The sequence below is a fragment of the Orcinus orca genome, chromosome 11 (assembly GCF_937001465.1).
Source record: "Orcinus orca chromosome 11, mOrcOrc1.1, whole genome shotgun sequence".
Classification (NCBI taxonomy): Eukaryota; Metazoa; Chordata; class Mammalia; order Artiodactyla; family Delphinidae; genus Orcinus; species Orcinus orca.
In genome coordinates, this window is record NC_064569.1 from 82,560,722 (window position 1) to 82,575,516 (window position 14,795).

At 38.4% G+C, this 14,795-nt stretch overlaps 1 protein-coding gene across 4 annotated transcripts in view; it reads left to right on the forward strand.

The window, feature by feature from the left end:
- ANO4 (anoctamin 4) overlaps positions 1–14,795 on the forward strand; it is a 426,079-nt gene that overhangs the window by 328,411 nt on the left and 82,873 nt on the right. For all 4 annotated transcript variants that reach the window (XM_033427646.2, XM_004269479.4, XM_004269481.3 and 1 more), the window contains one exon: positions 1,386–1,446. In XM_033427646.2, coding sequence (XP_033283537.2) covers positions 1,386–1,446 — 61 coding nt within the window. The remainder of the gene's footprint in view (positions 1–1,385; positions 1,447–14,795) is intronic.

Sequence of the window (14,795 nt, forward strand, 5' to 3'; positions counted from 1 at the left end):
TTTCGGGCTTGATTTGATGCTGACCACCTGATACACGTAGTGTAACACTCCTTCTGGCATCGAAATAAGTTGGCTTTAGACTTTTGTCTCACACTACGTATTTGAATGCTCTCTATCTCTCCTGTGTTTAAAGAAAGAAAAGTCATAAACTTTTGGAAAATTTTGAAATACTTCACAATCTGATATAATAGGAAAAGACCTGTTTATACTTGGCACGTTCTCCAAGGGACAGTAAAGTATACTTTATAGAGAGCTATTAAGCACCAAAAAAAAAAGGTTGTGCTTTACGAACGTATCAATCGTCATTTCAGTTTGGCTTGATGTTGGTGTGATTTATCCTGGAGGTGGAAATGAGCTTGGCAGTGTTACAGCGAAAAGAGATATTTTTGCTTTCTGCTATGATGATTGCAATAGAATATATTATTCTAGCAATAAAGTATTTGCTAGCTGTCTTTGTGTTATGTGTAAGAGGTAAATGTAGTGATTACCTGAGGCTTTAATAAAGGTAGAAGTGGTTTGTGTTAATGGGTTGCTCTTCTTTATAATGCCATAGTCCAGGGGGCAGCCCAGAAAACGTTTGCTCAAAACTACACACACAAAATGGCCATGTTTTCAAAGAGAATAAATGAAGCATTAAAAATAGTGCTGGGGAAATCAGAAACCTTTACAGCAGCAACATTAATACCTGCCTGGTCTTTTTTCTTTTTTAAATTTACTTATATTTGGCTGTGTTGGGTCTTTGTTGCTGCGCAAGGGCTTTCTCTAGTTGCGGCGAGCAGGGGCTACTCTTCGTTGAGGTGCACAGGCTTCTCATTGAGGTGACTTCTCTTGTTGCGGAGCACAGGCTCTAGGCGTGTGGGCTTCAGTAGTTGTGGCACGTGGGCTCAGTAGTTGTGGCTCGTGGGTTCTAGAGTGCAGGCTCAGTAGTTGCGGCGCACGGGCTTAGTTGTTCCGCGGCATGTGGGATATTCCCGGACCAGGGCTCGAACCCGTGTCCCCTGAATTGGTAGGTGGATTCTTAACCACTGTGCCACCAGGGAAGCCCCCTACCTGGTCTTAAATATAAATCTATCCACATGAGATATGCATGTGTATTAGTTTTTATAGTGTGCGAAAGGAAATTCTTAACAGCACCATTGGGGCCGCTGATAAATTCTCAACTAAGTGATAGCCACATAAATGGAACAAATTCTCCTTTCTATATCCAAACTATTTCACAGAAAAAATCCCTTCTTCCTTATGGTCCAAAAGGAATATCCCCCAAAGAAACCCTGTCAAATTCATTGCATTGTCAGAGCTATTTTTACAGAACGTGAAAAAAAAAAACGTGAATTGCAATATTATATATAGGAAATTAGTTTAACTGTGACTCATAATGTTCCCAGGTAACCCACCTTTTTGACAATGGAGCCACTGTCTTCTTTGCTGTTTTCATGGCAGTCTGGGGTAAGTGTTCTACATTCGTATAACTTGTTCCCATCATCTGCTCTATGATATGTTCCTTTAAAGTCTGATTTTGGATATGAGAGGAAGAAGCTTGAGTAAATTCAGTTGGCTGTTGTATTAGACACAAGTCGATAAATAATTCATTTGGTTTATTTTAAAAGTGATGTTGTAGAGGAGAACATGTCTTATTTCTCTTAAGCCTTCAACAGTTTCATCAGCATTCCATTATTGGAGTAAAATTCACCTTCTGTTGGAGACAAAAATAAAGCCTATGGTATACCAAAAGGTCTGCTGACACCTGAATACCCATCTCAGTATATATAGGACTTTCTGTTGTGAGTGGAATCTTTTCATCTAATATGTGAGCACCCACCTCTAGGCTTCTTCCAGTTCTGGTCAAAATGACTCCTCATAAACAAGATCTACTCACAATACTGAATTGAGTCCTTCTAAATCACTTCAAGCCAATAGCCCTATAATAACAAGGTATGATAGAACATTCACTTAAGAATTCCTTAGCCCAAAGAAGTTACTTAACCCACTTTTTGGTAAAATGGGTTTAATAATATCTTCCTAGTCAAATAATTATAGAGCTCTAATTTAATAGTATAGAAAAGAGTCAGGACAAATACATAATAAATGATGAATGGCGGTTACCTTTGGAGAGGAGGTTACCTTTCGCGGAAGGGTAGGTAGACAGTGATGAGAGTCAGGCCTTTTACACTATATATTTTCCATTTGGTTTGAATTTTTTGACAATGATTATGCATTTTTTCTAGAACTTGAAAAGCCAAAATCTGAATTTTGAGGTTATAGAACTCTACTAACTCAAGCTTAGGTTCATGTTGTTCCTTATGTATGGAATGAATATCAGAATCTTTGCCATCTTTCAGGGCCTAGCTGAAGTGGCATCTTCTCCAGCCAGAAGATGTCTTCCTCCTTTGAATTTCCATACCATTTGGTTTATGCCATTCTTTGGGCACTGATAATGATTTGCATACACAATTTTTCTCCCCTAATAGATTCATGGTCCTCAAGGACTATTATGGTCATGGAAAACCTTATGCATTTCTTTTTAAGACAGAGAGATTAATATTCATTAGATGGATGGATGGATAAATGTATGGATTGGGAAAAAAGAAGGGAAAGAGAAGAAAATTACCAAAAGAGTTTCTTTATAAGACAATAAATATGTTTAAATGGTCTCTTTGGCATGTAGAAATATAAAACCTTGTTTTCTTTGGGAGGTTTGTTCTAAGTATGTTATGTCTTCTTTACCTCGAGCTCTTCAAAAGCAAGTTGTCCCACCCACCGCAGCTCTGTTGAAGAAAAATTTTTGAACCCTATGACTCCAGCCCCTTTTCACCCAGTGGGCATTTGTCCCAAGAATAGTCAAACCATAGGTTGGCGAGTGTCATGAGAGAAGGTTCTGCCCAAACAGGAGCTGGCAATGCCACCCAGAGTCTTATTCTTAAGAATGTGGATTGGCAAATGTGGAGCGACACAAGAGAGTTAGCAGTAGAAACAGGCACTGAAAGATGCAGACAGGGAAGAAATGGGAGGGAGGAAGGGAGAGAGGGAGATTGAGATTGACCAGCAGGTAGAATTGGGGACCAGGAGGAATATGAGCAGGTTGAGTTTATGAGAAATTGAACCTAGAAATAAGTAGAAGCAAAGAACTAGTGGAAAAAATTAGAATAGAGGGTACAGAAGCCAACTGGTAGCCATCTGGGAGAAAATGCAAGACAATCCCCCAAGAGAAGCAAAGAAAGAATGTGGCCAAGTCATGTTATTAGTGGAGTATCAGGGTGAAGACCCAGGGTGTCTTGTGGCTGTAGTCTCTCAAGCTGCTGGCTTCCATATCCTGTCTGAATAGGTCCAGTCTTTTAATTCCCATAGGATTTCTGCCTCCCTTGGTGGACCTTGTGAAAGCCCTCACTATTTATGCTACCCCTTACTGCATCTCTTGCAAACAAAGGAAGGTAACCATAATAGAGTTTTGGTTACAGGAATGACCTCTCAGGTCAAGAATGTGTATCTGGCTTTTCTAGAACATATTAGTATTGGTAACCATGATCATGAAATATAATAAGACATCCAGTACTTCAACTTTGCCATGATCACAAATGAGGAGACTCTGGAAAATGTATTCATTTCCTAAATCAGTGGTTCCCAAACTTTTTCAAGTCATGACACATAGGAAATGATAATATTTGCACAGCGTGCTGATGTCCATGAAGGAACCTGCTCATGGCCAGGGATAATACTGCCCTAAGAACCTTAGCCTCCCCCAAAACTGATGGGATTATCACCTCTGGCAGACCTATAATCCATTCCTGGCATACATATTGGGAAGCTCTGTTTTGGGCTACTGGTCTACTGTGTAATAGGTTAATACTTCGGTAGAGAGAGTAGTATTCAGAAGAATTAACACACAAAACTCCCTTATCCATTTCAGTGTTCCACCAATTTTACATATACTTTGGTTGAAATGATATTTTCTTCTCCCACAGTTACCCAGAAGTAAAATTCTGGTAGAATGATAATAGTCTATAAGGTAGAGGTTGTCATCTCCACCCCTCACCCAGTACCACCATTGTAAAGGGGATGGCATCCCTTTCTTGCGAGTTGGAATGTCTTATACTGGGGATAACAGACAGACTTTATTATTTTATCTCTGCCAACCTCAGTGGACTGGTAGTGATTGCCTGGAGTATGGAGGTTGCAAGTAGGTAGGCTGTAGATCTGACAGTCCTTGTTCCTTGGAGAGCACTCAGTAAGAAGCTGATAGATGTTTTGTAATAACCTTTGAACAAAGGGAACACTTTAGGGCCATTCCAGGCAACGCAAGCCTGGAATAATTCATTTTCAGAATTGCTTTGTCTTCGTAGACAACTTATTACTTAAATCTTGTATTGTTCCCAGTTTGAGAAAAAGAATCATTTACCCCAGGTGTTTCTTTGTAGATAGGGCTTTGCCTTCTGCAGAAATCTAGAATAGCCGATAACAGTGATAATTAGCATAATAGCATACACTTATTGAGGGCTTACTATATTAAGCATTGTTCAGTATCATCTCAGTTAATCTGTATAGCAACCTTTGAGGAAGGGAATATTACTCTTCCCATGTGATAGATGAGAAAATGGAGGCAGTAGCTAGAAAAAAGTGGTAAAGCCAAGAGTTAAACTAGACAAGCTTTTAGCTCCTCCACTCCACTGCTAGGACCATGTGCTGTCTGTAATCCTGTTTGCTTCTGTTTCACGGATCTGAACTTTAAAATAAAAGACTGTTACCCTTGTCCCGAGCCCAGTATAAACATGTATCAGTTCTAACGGAGCTCGGTTTAATGGTCTCAGGATCATCCTTTACAGCTGACAAGTTACAACATTTAGGAAAACAAATGCACTTTATTTTCGGGAAATTGCTAGGTATGGAGATGATGAGAACAGATCTAAGGGGTTTACGAGTCCTCAGAAGGGATGGGGTTGGTGTGTCTGTTTTGTTGCCTTTTGCTTTGTATGTTCACCAGAGAAACAAAAAGGCTCCATTTGGAAACAGTCTGTAGTTGCTGGAAGGGCCTTTGTGTGGGGTTAGAAATCTTGACAGAACTCCACCACCTTTGTTCCTGTTCACACTCGTGTGATGCAGGGCCTCCTAGGGACTATTCTGTGAACCTAGGGCTTGAATCAGAGTGGCTCTTTCGTCAATGATCCTTTTGGTTCAGAAAGATTCAAGGGACAGACAATTATGGTCTAAATTAGCTCTCTCCCTAGGGGAAAAAAAATGAGTCATTAGGGAGTTTGATACTGGCAGAGACTTGCCAGGAAGCATATTATCTCGCTGTTCTTTGTTTCTGTTTTCTTTTTTTCTTTTTTTTTCCTCTTTCAAGTGTTGCCAAAAATTAAATTATCCCCAGTAAACAAACAAATCGAGGTCCTCAGAGCTTTCCAATCAAAATCACAAGATTGTGGTTGTTTAAATGCAAATTCAAAGATTCTGCATATGGTCCCATCAGTAATTTAAGAACGAAGTATGTCTCATTTTTTGAAAATAAATTTTATAATAATTTGCCTTTTGTTTTTAGATATTTACACTAATTTTCATAATCTTATCTATATATCCAATGAAAAATGGTGATTGTATATTCAGAAAATGAAAATGTATACATTTACTAAATGCCTACTAGGTGTGTAGGTGCAGTCACATATGATACCTCATCAATTTCTCATAACCTACCAGGAAGAAATTCCTATCTCTGTCTTATAGATGAGGATATTCAGGCTCAGAGAGGTTATGCAACTTACCTAAGATTACCCAGCAGCTGGTAAGTGATGGAGTCTGGATTTTAAACCAGATTTCGTCTGCCAAACTCCGGAGTCATTCTGAAGTATGTCCACTGTGGCATTCACCTCCTATAGGATGTTATAAGATTTCATTACTCAGCAGACAGTGCATATTCACTGTCCCTTGGCACTGGGTATACCTAAAAAATGAGTAAGGTGTGATCTCTGCTTTCAGAAGTTGGTAATTATAATGCTAGGTGTTAAGTCCAGTTTATAAAGATACACTGAGGGTCCATGCAGCCAACTTCCTGAGGCAAAAAGGAAAAGCAGAAAAGCTTTTACCCAAGAATAGATGTTGGAACCAAGTCTTAAATTTACCAGGCAAATAAATGGAGTTGGGGGAGGTATGAATAACATTCTGAGCTGAGAACAGTGTGAGCAAAACTCTGAAACGAATGCTTAGACATTACATGTGCTAGGGACATAGATTGTGTCCTGGTTTCCTAGGGGGTGCTGTAACAATATACCACAAACTGGGTGGCTTAAAACCCCAGAAAGTTATCCTTTCACAGTTCTGGAGACGAGATGTCTGAAATCAAGGTGTCAACAGTGTTGGTTCCTTTGGGAGACCCTGTGTGGGAATCTGTCCCGTGTGTCTCTCTTAGATTCTTGTGCTGGCCAGCAAACCTTGACATTCCTTGGCTTGGAGAGAACATGGCTCCAATCTCTGCCCCCCATCTTCACCTGCATTCTCCTCGTGTCTCTGTTGTCTTCACATGGTGGTCTTCTTATATAAGGACACGAATCATATTAGATTAAGGGCCCACCTTACTCCAGTATGAACTTAACTAGTTAATCTGCAGTTATTTTATTTCCAAATAAGGTGACATTCTGAGGTTGGAGCTTAGGACACCAACATATTTTTTTGCAGGGGGGACACAATTCAGCCATAAAAGAGTATATGTTGAAGCCTGAGTTCTGTTTATCACACAACATCTGTACCACAACAGAGAACCATGGCTTCACCCTGTAGGCAGCAGCAGAAAGCCAGCTGAAGTTGTAAACTGGGGAGTGACATCATCAGTGTTTGGGAAGCAACTGTGGCAACAGTGTGGGGAGGGGTGAAAGTGGGGACCAATAGGTAGCAGGTAGCCACTAAGAAGGCTGTTCCAGTGCTCAGTTAAAACATCATGCAGAATTGGGTGTCAGGGAAGATCTTAATTACAGAATAAAAAAATATATATTGGGCTTCCCTGGTGGCTCAGTGGTTAAGAATCCGCCTGCCAATGCAGGGGACATGGGTTCGAGCCCTGGTCAGGGAAGATCCCACATGCCACGGAGCAACTAAGCCTGTGCACCACAACTACTGAGCCTGTGCTCTAGAGCCTACGAGCCACAACTACTGAGCCCACGTGCCACAACTACTGAAGCCCGCATGCCTAGAGCCCATGCTCTGCAACAAGAGAAGCCACCACAATGAGACGCCCACGCACTGCAACGAAGAGTAGGCTCCGCTCACTGCAACTAGAGAAAGCCCGTGCACAGCAACAAAGACCCAACGCAGTCACAAATAAGTAAAGATAAATAAATTTTTTAAAAAACAAATATATTATAAACATATATAAACATATACATAAATATATTTTCCTTGCTTTAGTTGTTTGTGACAGACAAAAATTGGAAATAACCTAAATATCCAACAATAGAATGGCTAAGGAAATTATAAGTAGCCATTAAAAATCGTCTTTCCAAGCATATAATAATGTAACACAAAGCTATATTCAACTTTTTTTAATATAGGATACAAAGTATACAAATAAAGTGTGATTTCAGGTATAGAAGCGTCACCGAGTCCAAAGTCCTACTGCTCACTGCATGACAGGCCAATAAATTGAGAGATGATATACTGGGGCAAAGAATAGTGACTTTATTCAAAAAGCCAGAAGACTGAGAAGATGGTGGACTGGTGTCCCAAAGAACTATCTTGCCTGGATTTCGATGCTAGTTTCTTTTGTAGAACAAAGAGGGGGGAGGTGAGGAGGAAGAATAAAAAAGGCTGTAAGTCATTGTAGATATTTCCTAGTTCTGGACAGACTCTGGAAGGGGATGTGTTAATTTCTTCTTACTTGCGGCCATTCACAGTTGGGCCTGGTCAAAATGTTTCCTGTGAGCTAAACAAAGGTATTTTATATTATATTAATGGTGGTGTCCTCTGGGTGATAGGACATTTTTATCAGTTTTAGTTAGGTATAATTCACATAAAATAAAATCCAGTGATTTTAAGTGTACATTTTGACGTTATGTCAAACATATATAGTCATGTAACCGTCACTGTAATGATGACATAGAACATTTTCATTTTCCAGAAAGTTTCTTCAAGCCTCTGAAGTCAGCCTCTTGGCAACCTCAAACGTGCTTTCTATCACTATAGTTTACTCTGTTCTAGAATTGCATACAAATAGAGTCTTTCAGTATTTAGCATTTTGTTTCTGGCTTCTTCCACTAAGATTAAAGCTGTTGAGATTCATTTATATTGTTGCATATGTTGGTAGTTTGTTCTTTATAGTACAGAATAATATTCCATTGCCTGAAATATACCAAAATTTGTTTATTCATTTTATCCATTTGTTTACCCAAATGTTGATAAACATTTGGATTCAATCCAGTTTTTAGCTATTATGAATACAGCTGAGACTTAATGGCTATTATAAAAATTTTTTGCACATTTGCATAAAAGTCTTTGCATTTATTTCTCCTGGGAAAATAATTAGGAGTGGCATTGCTGGATCATAGAATAAGGGAATGTCTAACTTTATAAAAAATTGTTTTCTGAAGTAGCTGTGCCATTGTGCATTCCCAATAGCATTATATGAGAGCTCCAGGTGTTCCACATCCTCACAAACACCTGAAATTATTAGTCTTTATAATTTTAGTCATCCTAGTGGGTACATAGTGTTATCCCATTGTGGTTTTAATTTGCATTTCCCTGATGAGTAGTGATGTTGAACATCTTTCCATGAGCTTGTTTGCAATCTGCACATCTTTAGTGAAGTGTTTGTTCAAATGCCCATTTGTTATTGGGTTGTTTGTCTTCTTATTTTTAAGTTAAAAGAGTTATTTATATAATCTGAGAAGTCCTTTAGCATACTATGTTTGCAAATATTTTTCCCAGTTCGTGGCTTTCATTTTTATGTTCTTAATGGTATCTTTTAAAAAGCAAGCGCTTGCAGGGAGATCAGCTCAGTGCTTTGTGACCGCCTGGAGGGGTGGGATAGGGAGGGTGGGAGGGAGGGAGACGCAAGAGGGAAGAGATATGGGAACATATGTATATGTATAACTGATTCACTTTGTTATAAAGCAGAAACTAACACACCATCGTAAAGCAATTATACTCCAATAAAGGTGTTAAAAAAATAAAATAAAAAATAAGAATAAAAATAAAAAGCAAGTGCTTGGAATTCACTGGCAGTCCCGTGGTTAGGACTTCATGCTTCCAACTGCAGGGGGCACAGGTTTGATCCCTAGTTGGGGAACTAAGATCCCACATGCCTTGTGGCATGGCCAATAAACAAACAAACAAACAAACAAACAAACAAACAAATAAATAAATAAAAAGTTTAAAATGAAAAATAAATAAAATAAAAATAAAAGGCAAGAGTTTTTACTTTTGATATATTCCAATTTAATTTTTTCTTTTATTCTGTGATTTTTGTTTTTTTAAGAAATCTTTGCCAAACTCAAGGTCCCTAAGATTTTCTTCTAGAGAGCTTGTAGTTTTAGAACATATATTTAGGTCCATGAGTTATTTCAAGTTGATTTTTGTATATAGTGTAAGGTAAGGGTCAGATCCATTTTTTTTTGCGTATATGGATATCCAGTTGTTCCAGTACTACTTGCTGAAAGATTATCCTTTTCTTCCTTGAATTTTCTTGGCATATTTTGGTTGAAAATCAGTTGGCCGTGTATAGGTCTATATGTGAAATTTTTTTCTGTTTGATCTATATGTGTACTTTTATGTAATAACACTGTGTTGATTATTATAGCATAATAGTAAGCTTTGAAATCTTCCTCTTTTAAAAAATTGTTTGGTCTGCTTTAGGTCCTTTGCATTTCCATATAAATTTTAGAATTAACTTGTCAATTTTTACCCTCCAAAAATGCTGATATTTGATTGTGATTTAGTTGAATCAATAAATCAGTTTGGGAATACTGAAGACTTACTATCAAATATTCCTACCCATGAATGTCATTTAGCTTTTCATTTATTTAATTTCTTTAAGCAATGTTATGTAATTTCCAATGTACAGGTCTTGCATGTTCTTAGAAAATTTTCCAGAATCATATTGTCTAGTACTCCAATTACATGTATGTTAGACCGCTGAATATTGTCCTACAGGTTACTTATACTTTGGTTACCCTTTTTCAGTCTTTTTAGTCTCTGTGTTCTCCAGGCTCCTTTTTATATTGTTTCTGTTGATTTGTCTTCAGGTTCACTGATCTTTTCTTCTGGAAAAGCTAATCTTCTGTTAATCCTATCCAGTGTATTTTTCTTTTCCTGTCTTGTATTTTTCATCTCAGATTTTAATCAATTGGATCTTTTTGTATATTTTATCACCTTCCCCATTGTGTTCAGGTTTTTATCTACCTTCTTGACATATGAAGCATATTTATAATACAGTTGATTCTTGAACAGCACAGATTTGAACTGCACAGGTCCACTTATATGCAGATTTTTTTTCAATAAATATGTACTGCAGTACTATATGATCAGCAATTGGTTGAATCCACAGATGTGGAACTGCTGATACAGAAGGCCTACTATAAAGTTATATGTGAATTTTTCAACTGCATAGGGGTCGGCATCCCTAACCCCCACATTGTTCAAGGGCCAACTGTAGTTGTTTTGTCATCCTTGCTCTATCATTTCTAGGCTGTCAGTCTGAGATTGATTGAATTTTCTCTTAGTTATAGGTTTTATTTTCCTGCTAATTTGCATTCCTGGTAATTTTTTATTCAGTGCTGGAAAGTGTTGAGTTTTGGGGTTTTGTTGTGTTTCTTTAGTGCTGGACTTTGTTCAGGCATGCAGTTAACTAACTTGCAGCCCTGTTTGATCCTTTTGAAACTTGTGTTCAGCTTGTTTATTGTAAGTCCAGAGACTTACAATAGTCCACAACTAAGGCATCACCTGTATTAGGCCTCTTATAATACCTATGTATTATAATACTCTGCATTCTGACTAGTGGGATTGTGAACTACTTCTGGCCCTCTGTGAACTCTGAGGATTGTTTAGCTACCAAGCAGCCTCATGTAGTTTCACCCTATGCATGTCAAGAGTAGAGGGGACCTTGTTGCTGATATTGCAGCTTTCTTTTAGTATAGCTCCTTCCTTTCTGGTATTCTGCCCCATAGATAATTGCCAACTCACTCTCCCTACTCAATCTCTGTCTCCCCAGCTCAGTAAGACCACTAGGCCCTGTTTTTGTTCTCCCTGCCTGAACTGTATCCTGGGAACTGCCTAGAAGCAATGAGTTGGTATGCTCCTAGGGCCCACCTCATTTATTTCTTTCCTCTCGGTGTCACAGGTTTGCACTGTCTCTTGTCCAGTGCTGATAACAGCTGTTTCTTATATTGTAGTAGTTAATCCTCATGAGTGGAAGTGAAAGTCCTCAGCCTGCTGCAGTTTAATGGCTTCTTATAGAAGGGAAGCATACGCTCAGACAAGGCCTCAGAGAATTGTGGTTCCCTGGAGAAACTGCCATGATCCATGGTGTCTCCTAGGCATTACCAGTTCGGAAACACTGTTGGAATACCCAGAGCTAATCTGACCTGGGGATACAGACTCTTCTAAACTCTGCAAACACCAGTGCATAAGCTAGTATGTGAAAATACAGGTATATGGTAGTGAATATTATTTTATAATGACCATCACATTATTCCTCTGTCAGGAAACTTGGGAAACCAAATTAATCACCATATGTTGTTTGAGCATGGGAATCAGTACAGCTAGCAAAATCCCTAGAACATTAAAAGAATGCAATTAATAATTGTTAAATGAACAAAAGAGGGGAGCAAGAACTATTTTTTTTCTGCTTGATTAATCATTCTTATCCCATTGTCAGGATACCTTTCTAATATCTACATTAGATGAAACTACCAAATTTGTGTTCTTAGGCCCTTGTTTTTCCTCAGCTACCCTTGTTTTTCCCCTATCTGGACACACTGACTTTCTCCAGAAGAGGTCCCAATGCCAGCAATAGTTTCGGCTTCTTAAAATGGAGTCACATTCCTGTCCTTCCTGGATCCTGAGATTACCCTCCTCTTGGCATTTTAGAGTGTTTCACAAACTCTCTAGTCACTCATTTATATTCATTTGCATTATTACTTCCAATGGCCTACCTCAAATGTTGCAAATTAGCAAGCCATAAAAATATTCTGTTTGGTTTTCACCAATTTTTAAAATATATGAATAAACTCTTAACATTTTAAAATTGAGATAGTCCATGTGAAAATACATTTTCATAGTTCCTTTTGAAAAATTTGAAGAACTTGCCACAGCAGAATCAATGAGAACTGAGAAAAACCTACCACTTCACATGGTGCATACACTTCCCAATTTGTCCCAAACCCCACCACTCCCTATTGTATGGCTTCTTCCAGGTTTTGTACTGATCTGACCCATTTAGCATTTGAGTTTGTGACTTCTAACTAAGCTCACTCATTGTGTGAAGATTTTACAAGTTAAGTTCTCAGGATGTGACTTATTCCTTTATTTCTAGGTTCTTGAAAAGCACATCATTTAAACTCCTCTGCTCTACCCAGCATGGCTCTCATTCAGATTCAGTGGAAAAGTCAAAGCTTTCCAGACAAGCAAAAGCTGAGAGAATTCAGCACTACCAAACCAGTTTACAACAAACACTAAAGGAACTTCTCTAGGCAAGAAACACAAGAGCAGAGAACAAAAGAGGAAGGGAAGAAAAAGACCTATAAAAAAAATTAAGAAAATAACAATAGCAACATACATATCAATAATTACCTTAAATGTAAATGGATTAAATGCTCCAACCAAAAGACATAGACTGGCTGAATGGATACAAAAAACAAGACCCATAGATATGCTGTCTACGAGGGACTCACTTCAGGTCTAGGAACACATACAGACTGAAAGTGAGAGGATGGAGAAAGGTATTCCATGCAAATGGAAATCAAAAAAAACTGGAGTAGCAATATTCATATCAGACAAAATAGACTTTAAAATAAATTCCTCTGTTCTTCCTCCAAATGAACATTCTCAGAAAGTTATAAAGGACTGAAAAGATGAAATCTGTTAGTATTATTAATTTTACTTTTAAAAATTAAAATTAGCATTGGGAAAAAAATGACTGAAGGTGTGTATGAAGTAAGTCATTCTGCTTTCCTAGGAAGTAAGAGAATCATCTTGACCAGGTTTCTGAAAATGCTTTGAGTCATCAGACAGCAGGTCATCATTCTGAAATTAAAATTATAAGTACTCACTCATAGGTACTCCTCATTTTATTCCTGGCCAGAGCTCAATTCTTCTTTTTCTCCAAACAAATGGAACATAATCTTTTCTCAAGGAAAGACGTTAGACTGTAGGATCTTTAAGCTCCTTGTTTTTTCAAAAATAAGAAAAATGCCTTTAAAATTGTTTTCTGGGATTAAACATAATTTTCCTCTGGACTACCAGTGCAGACATTTTTAAAGTGAAGAATCAAATTAGGCCTCTCAATACCTATTATGTTACCAGAGGGCAAAAATTGGCAGCATTGTATCCCTAGTAGCTTTGGGAATAAGTGTGGACTTTTCCAGGCCTCCCAGAAGAAGAGTATAGATCAGAGAGAAGGATACAGAGCTAATGTCAGCCTCCCACAGTGAACCTATAACCCTGGGGCACAGCACTTCTGATTTATAACTAGTTTCAGCTCCTGTGGTTGGGAGAGTAGGCTTTCTTTGTCTTCCTTTGTCTCTCTTTTTGGCTTTTCCCATTTCAATAGAAGTTAAAGCTCCCAGATTAGAGTGTGGGCTCGTAGCTAGGAGTCATGTAGTTAGCACCTCTGGCTCCTACTCTAAATGCCAGTTGTGCCCCTAGTCCTTGTAACAGCCCAAACATCCCTGTTGTGGGTTGCATTGTGTCCCCCCAAAAAGGATATGTTGAGGTTCTAACTCTTGATACCTGTGAAAGTGACCTTATTTGGAAATAGGGTCTTTGAAGATGTAACGAAGTTAAGAGGAGGCCATACTGGATTACCAGTATGACTGGTGTCCTTATAAGAAGAGAAAACAGAGACACAGACACTCACAGGGGAGAATGCCATGTGAAGACAGAGGTAGAGGAGCAGTACCTCTGCAAATCCAGGGATGCCAAGGATTGTGGGAAACCACAAGAAGCTAGGGGAGAAGCATGGAACAGACTCTCCCTCAAAGCTTCCAGTAGGAACCAACCCTGCTAACACCTTGATTTTGGACTTGTAAGCTCCAGAACTGTGAAAAAATAAATTGCTACTGTTTTAAGCCGAAAAAGAGGCAAATCAGGTTCAAATCTCAGTTCTGTTTTTTACTAGCCTTGTGAGTTCTCTGTACCTCAAATTTTTCATCCATAGAATAATGAAAATAATGCCAAACTTTACAAGCTTTTTAGAAAATAAAAATTAGTACCTAAGGTGTAATAAATACTTACTATACAGTAACTAAATAAATGGTACAGTATTTCAACCCTGCCATGGAACTTAAGATATGCAGCTGAAAGAGGAGATTTCCCTGCATAGGTCTCTATAAATGCCTTAGGAAGATGATGAAAGATAGTTATTCAATGGGTTTTTTTCTAACTATTTGCAGAATGTTAATCATGGCTATACTTTCCAGAAAAATCCCTATATCAGTTAGGATGAGTAAAGATAGCTGCCGTAATATACTAACTGCAAAACCTTGATGCTCAGTAGAACCCACAAACTTAAAACCCAATCAGGTGTTCCTGGTTGTCAGATAGCCTTCTACCTGGTCATCCAAGTACTCAAATTCCTTCCATCTCATGGCTCCATCCTCTTCTAG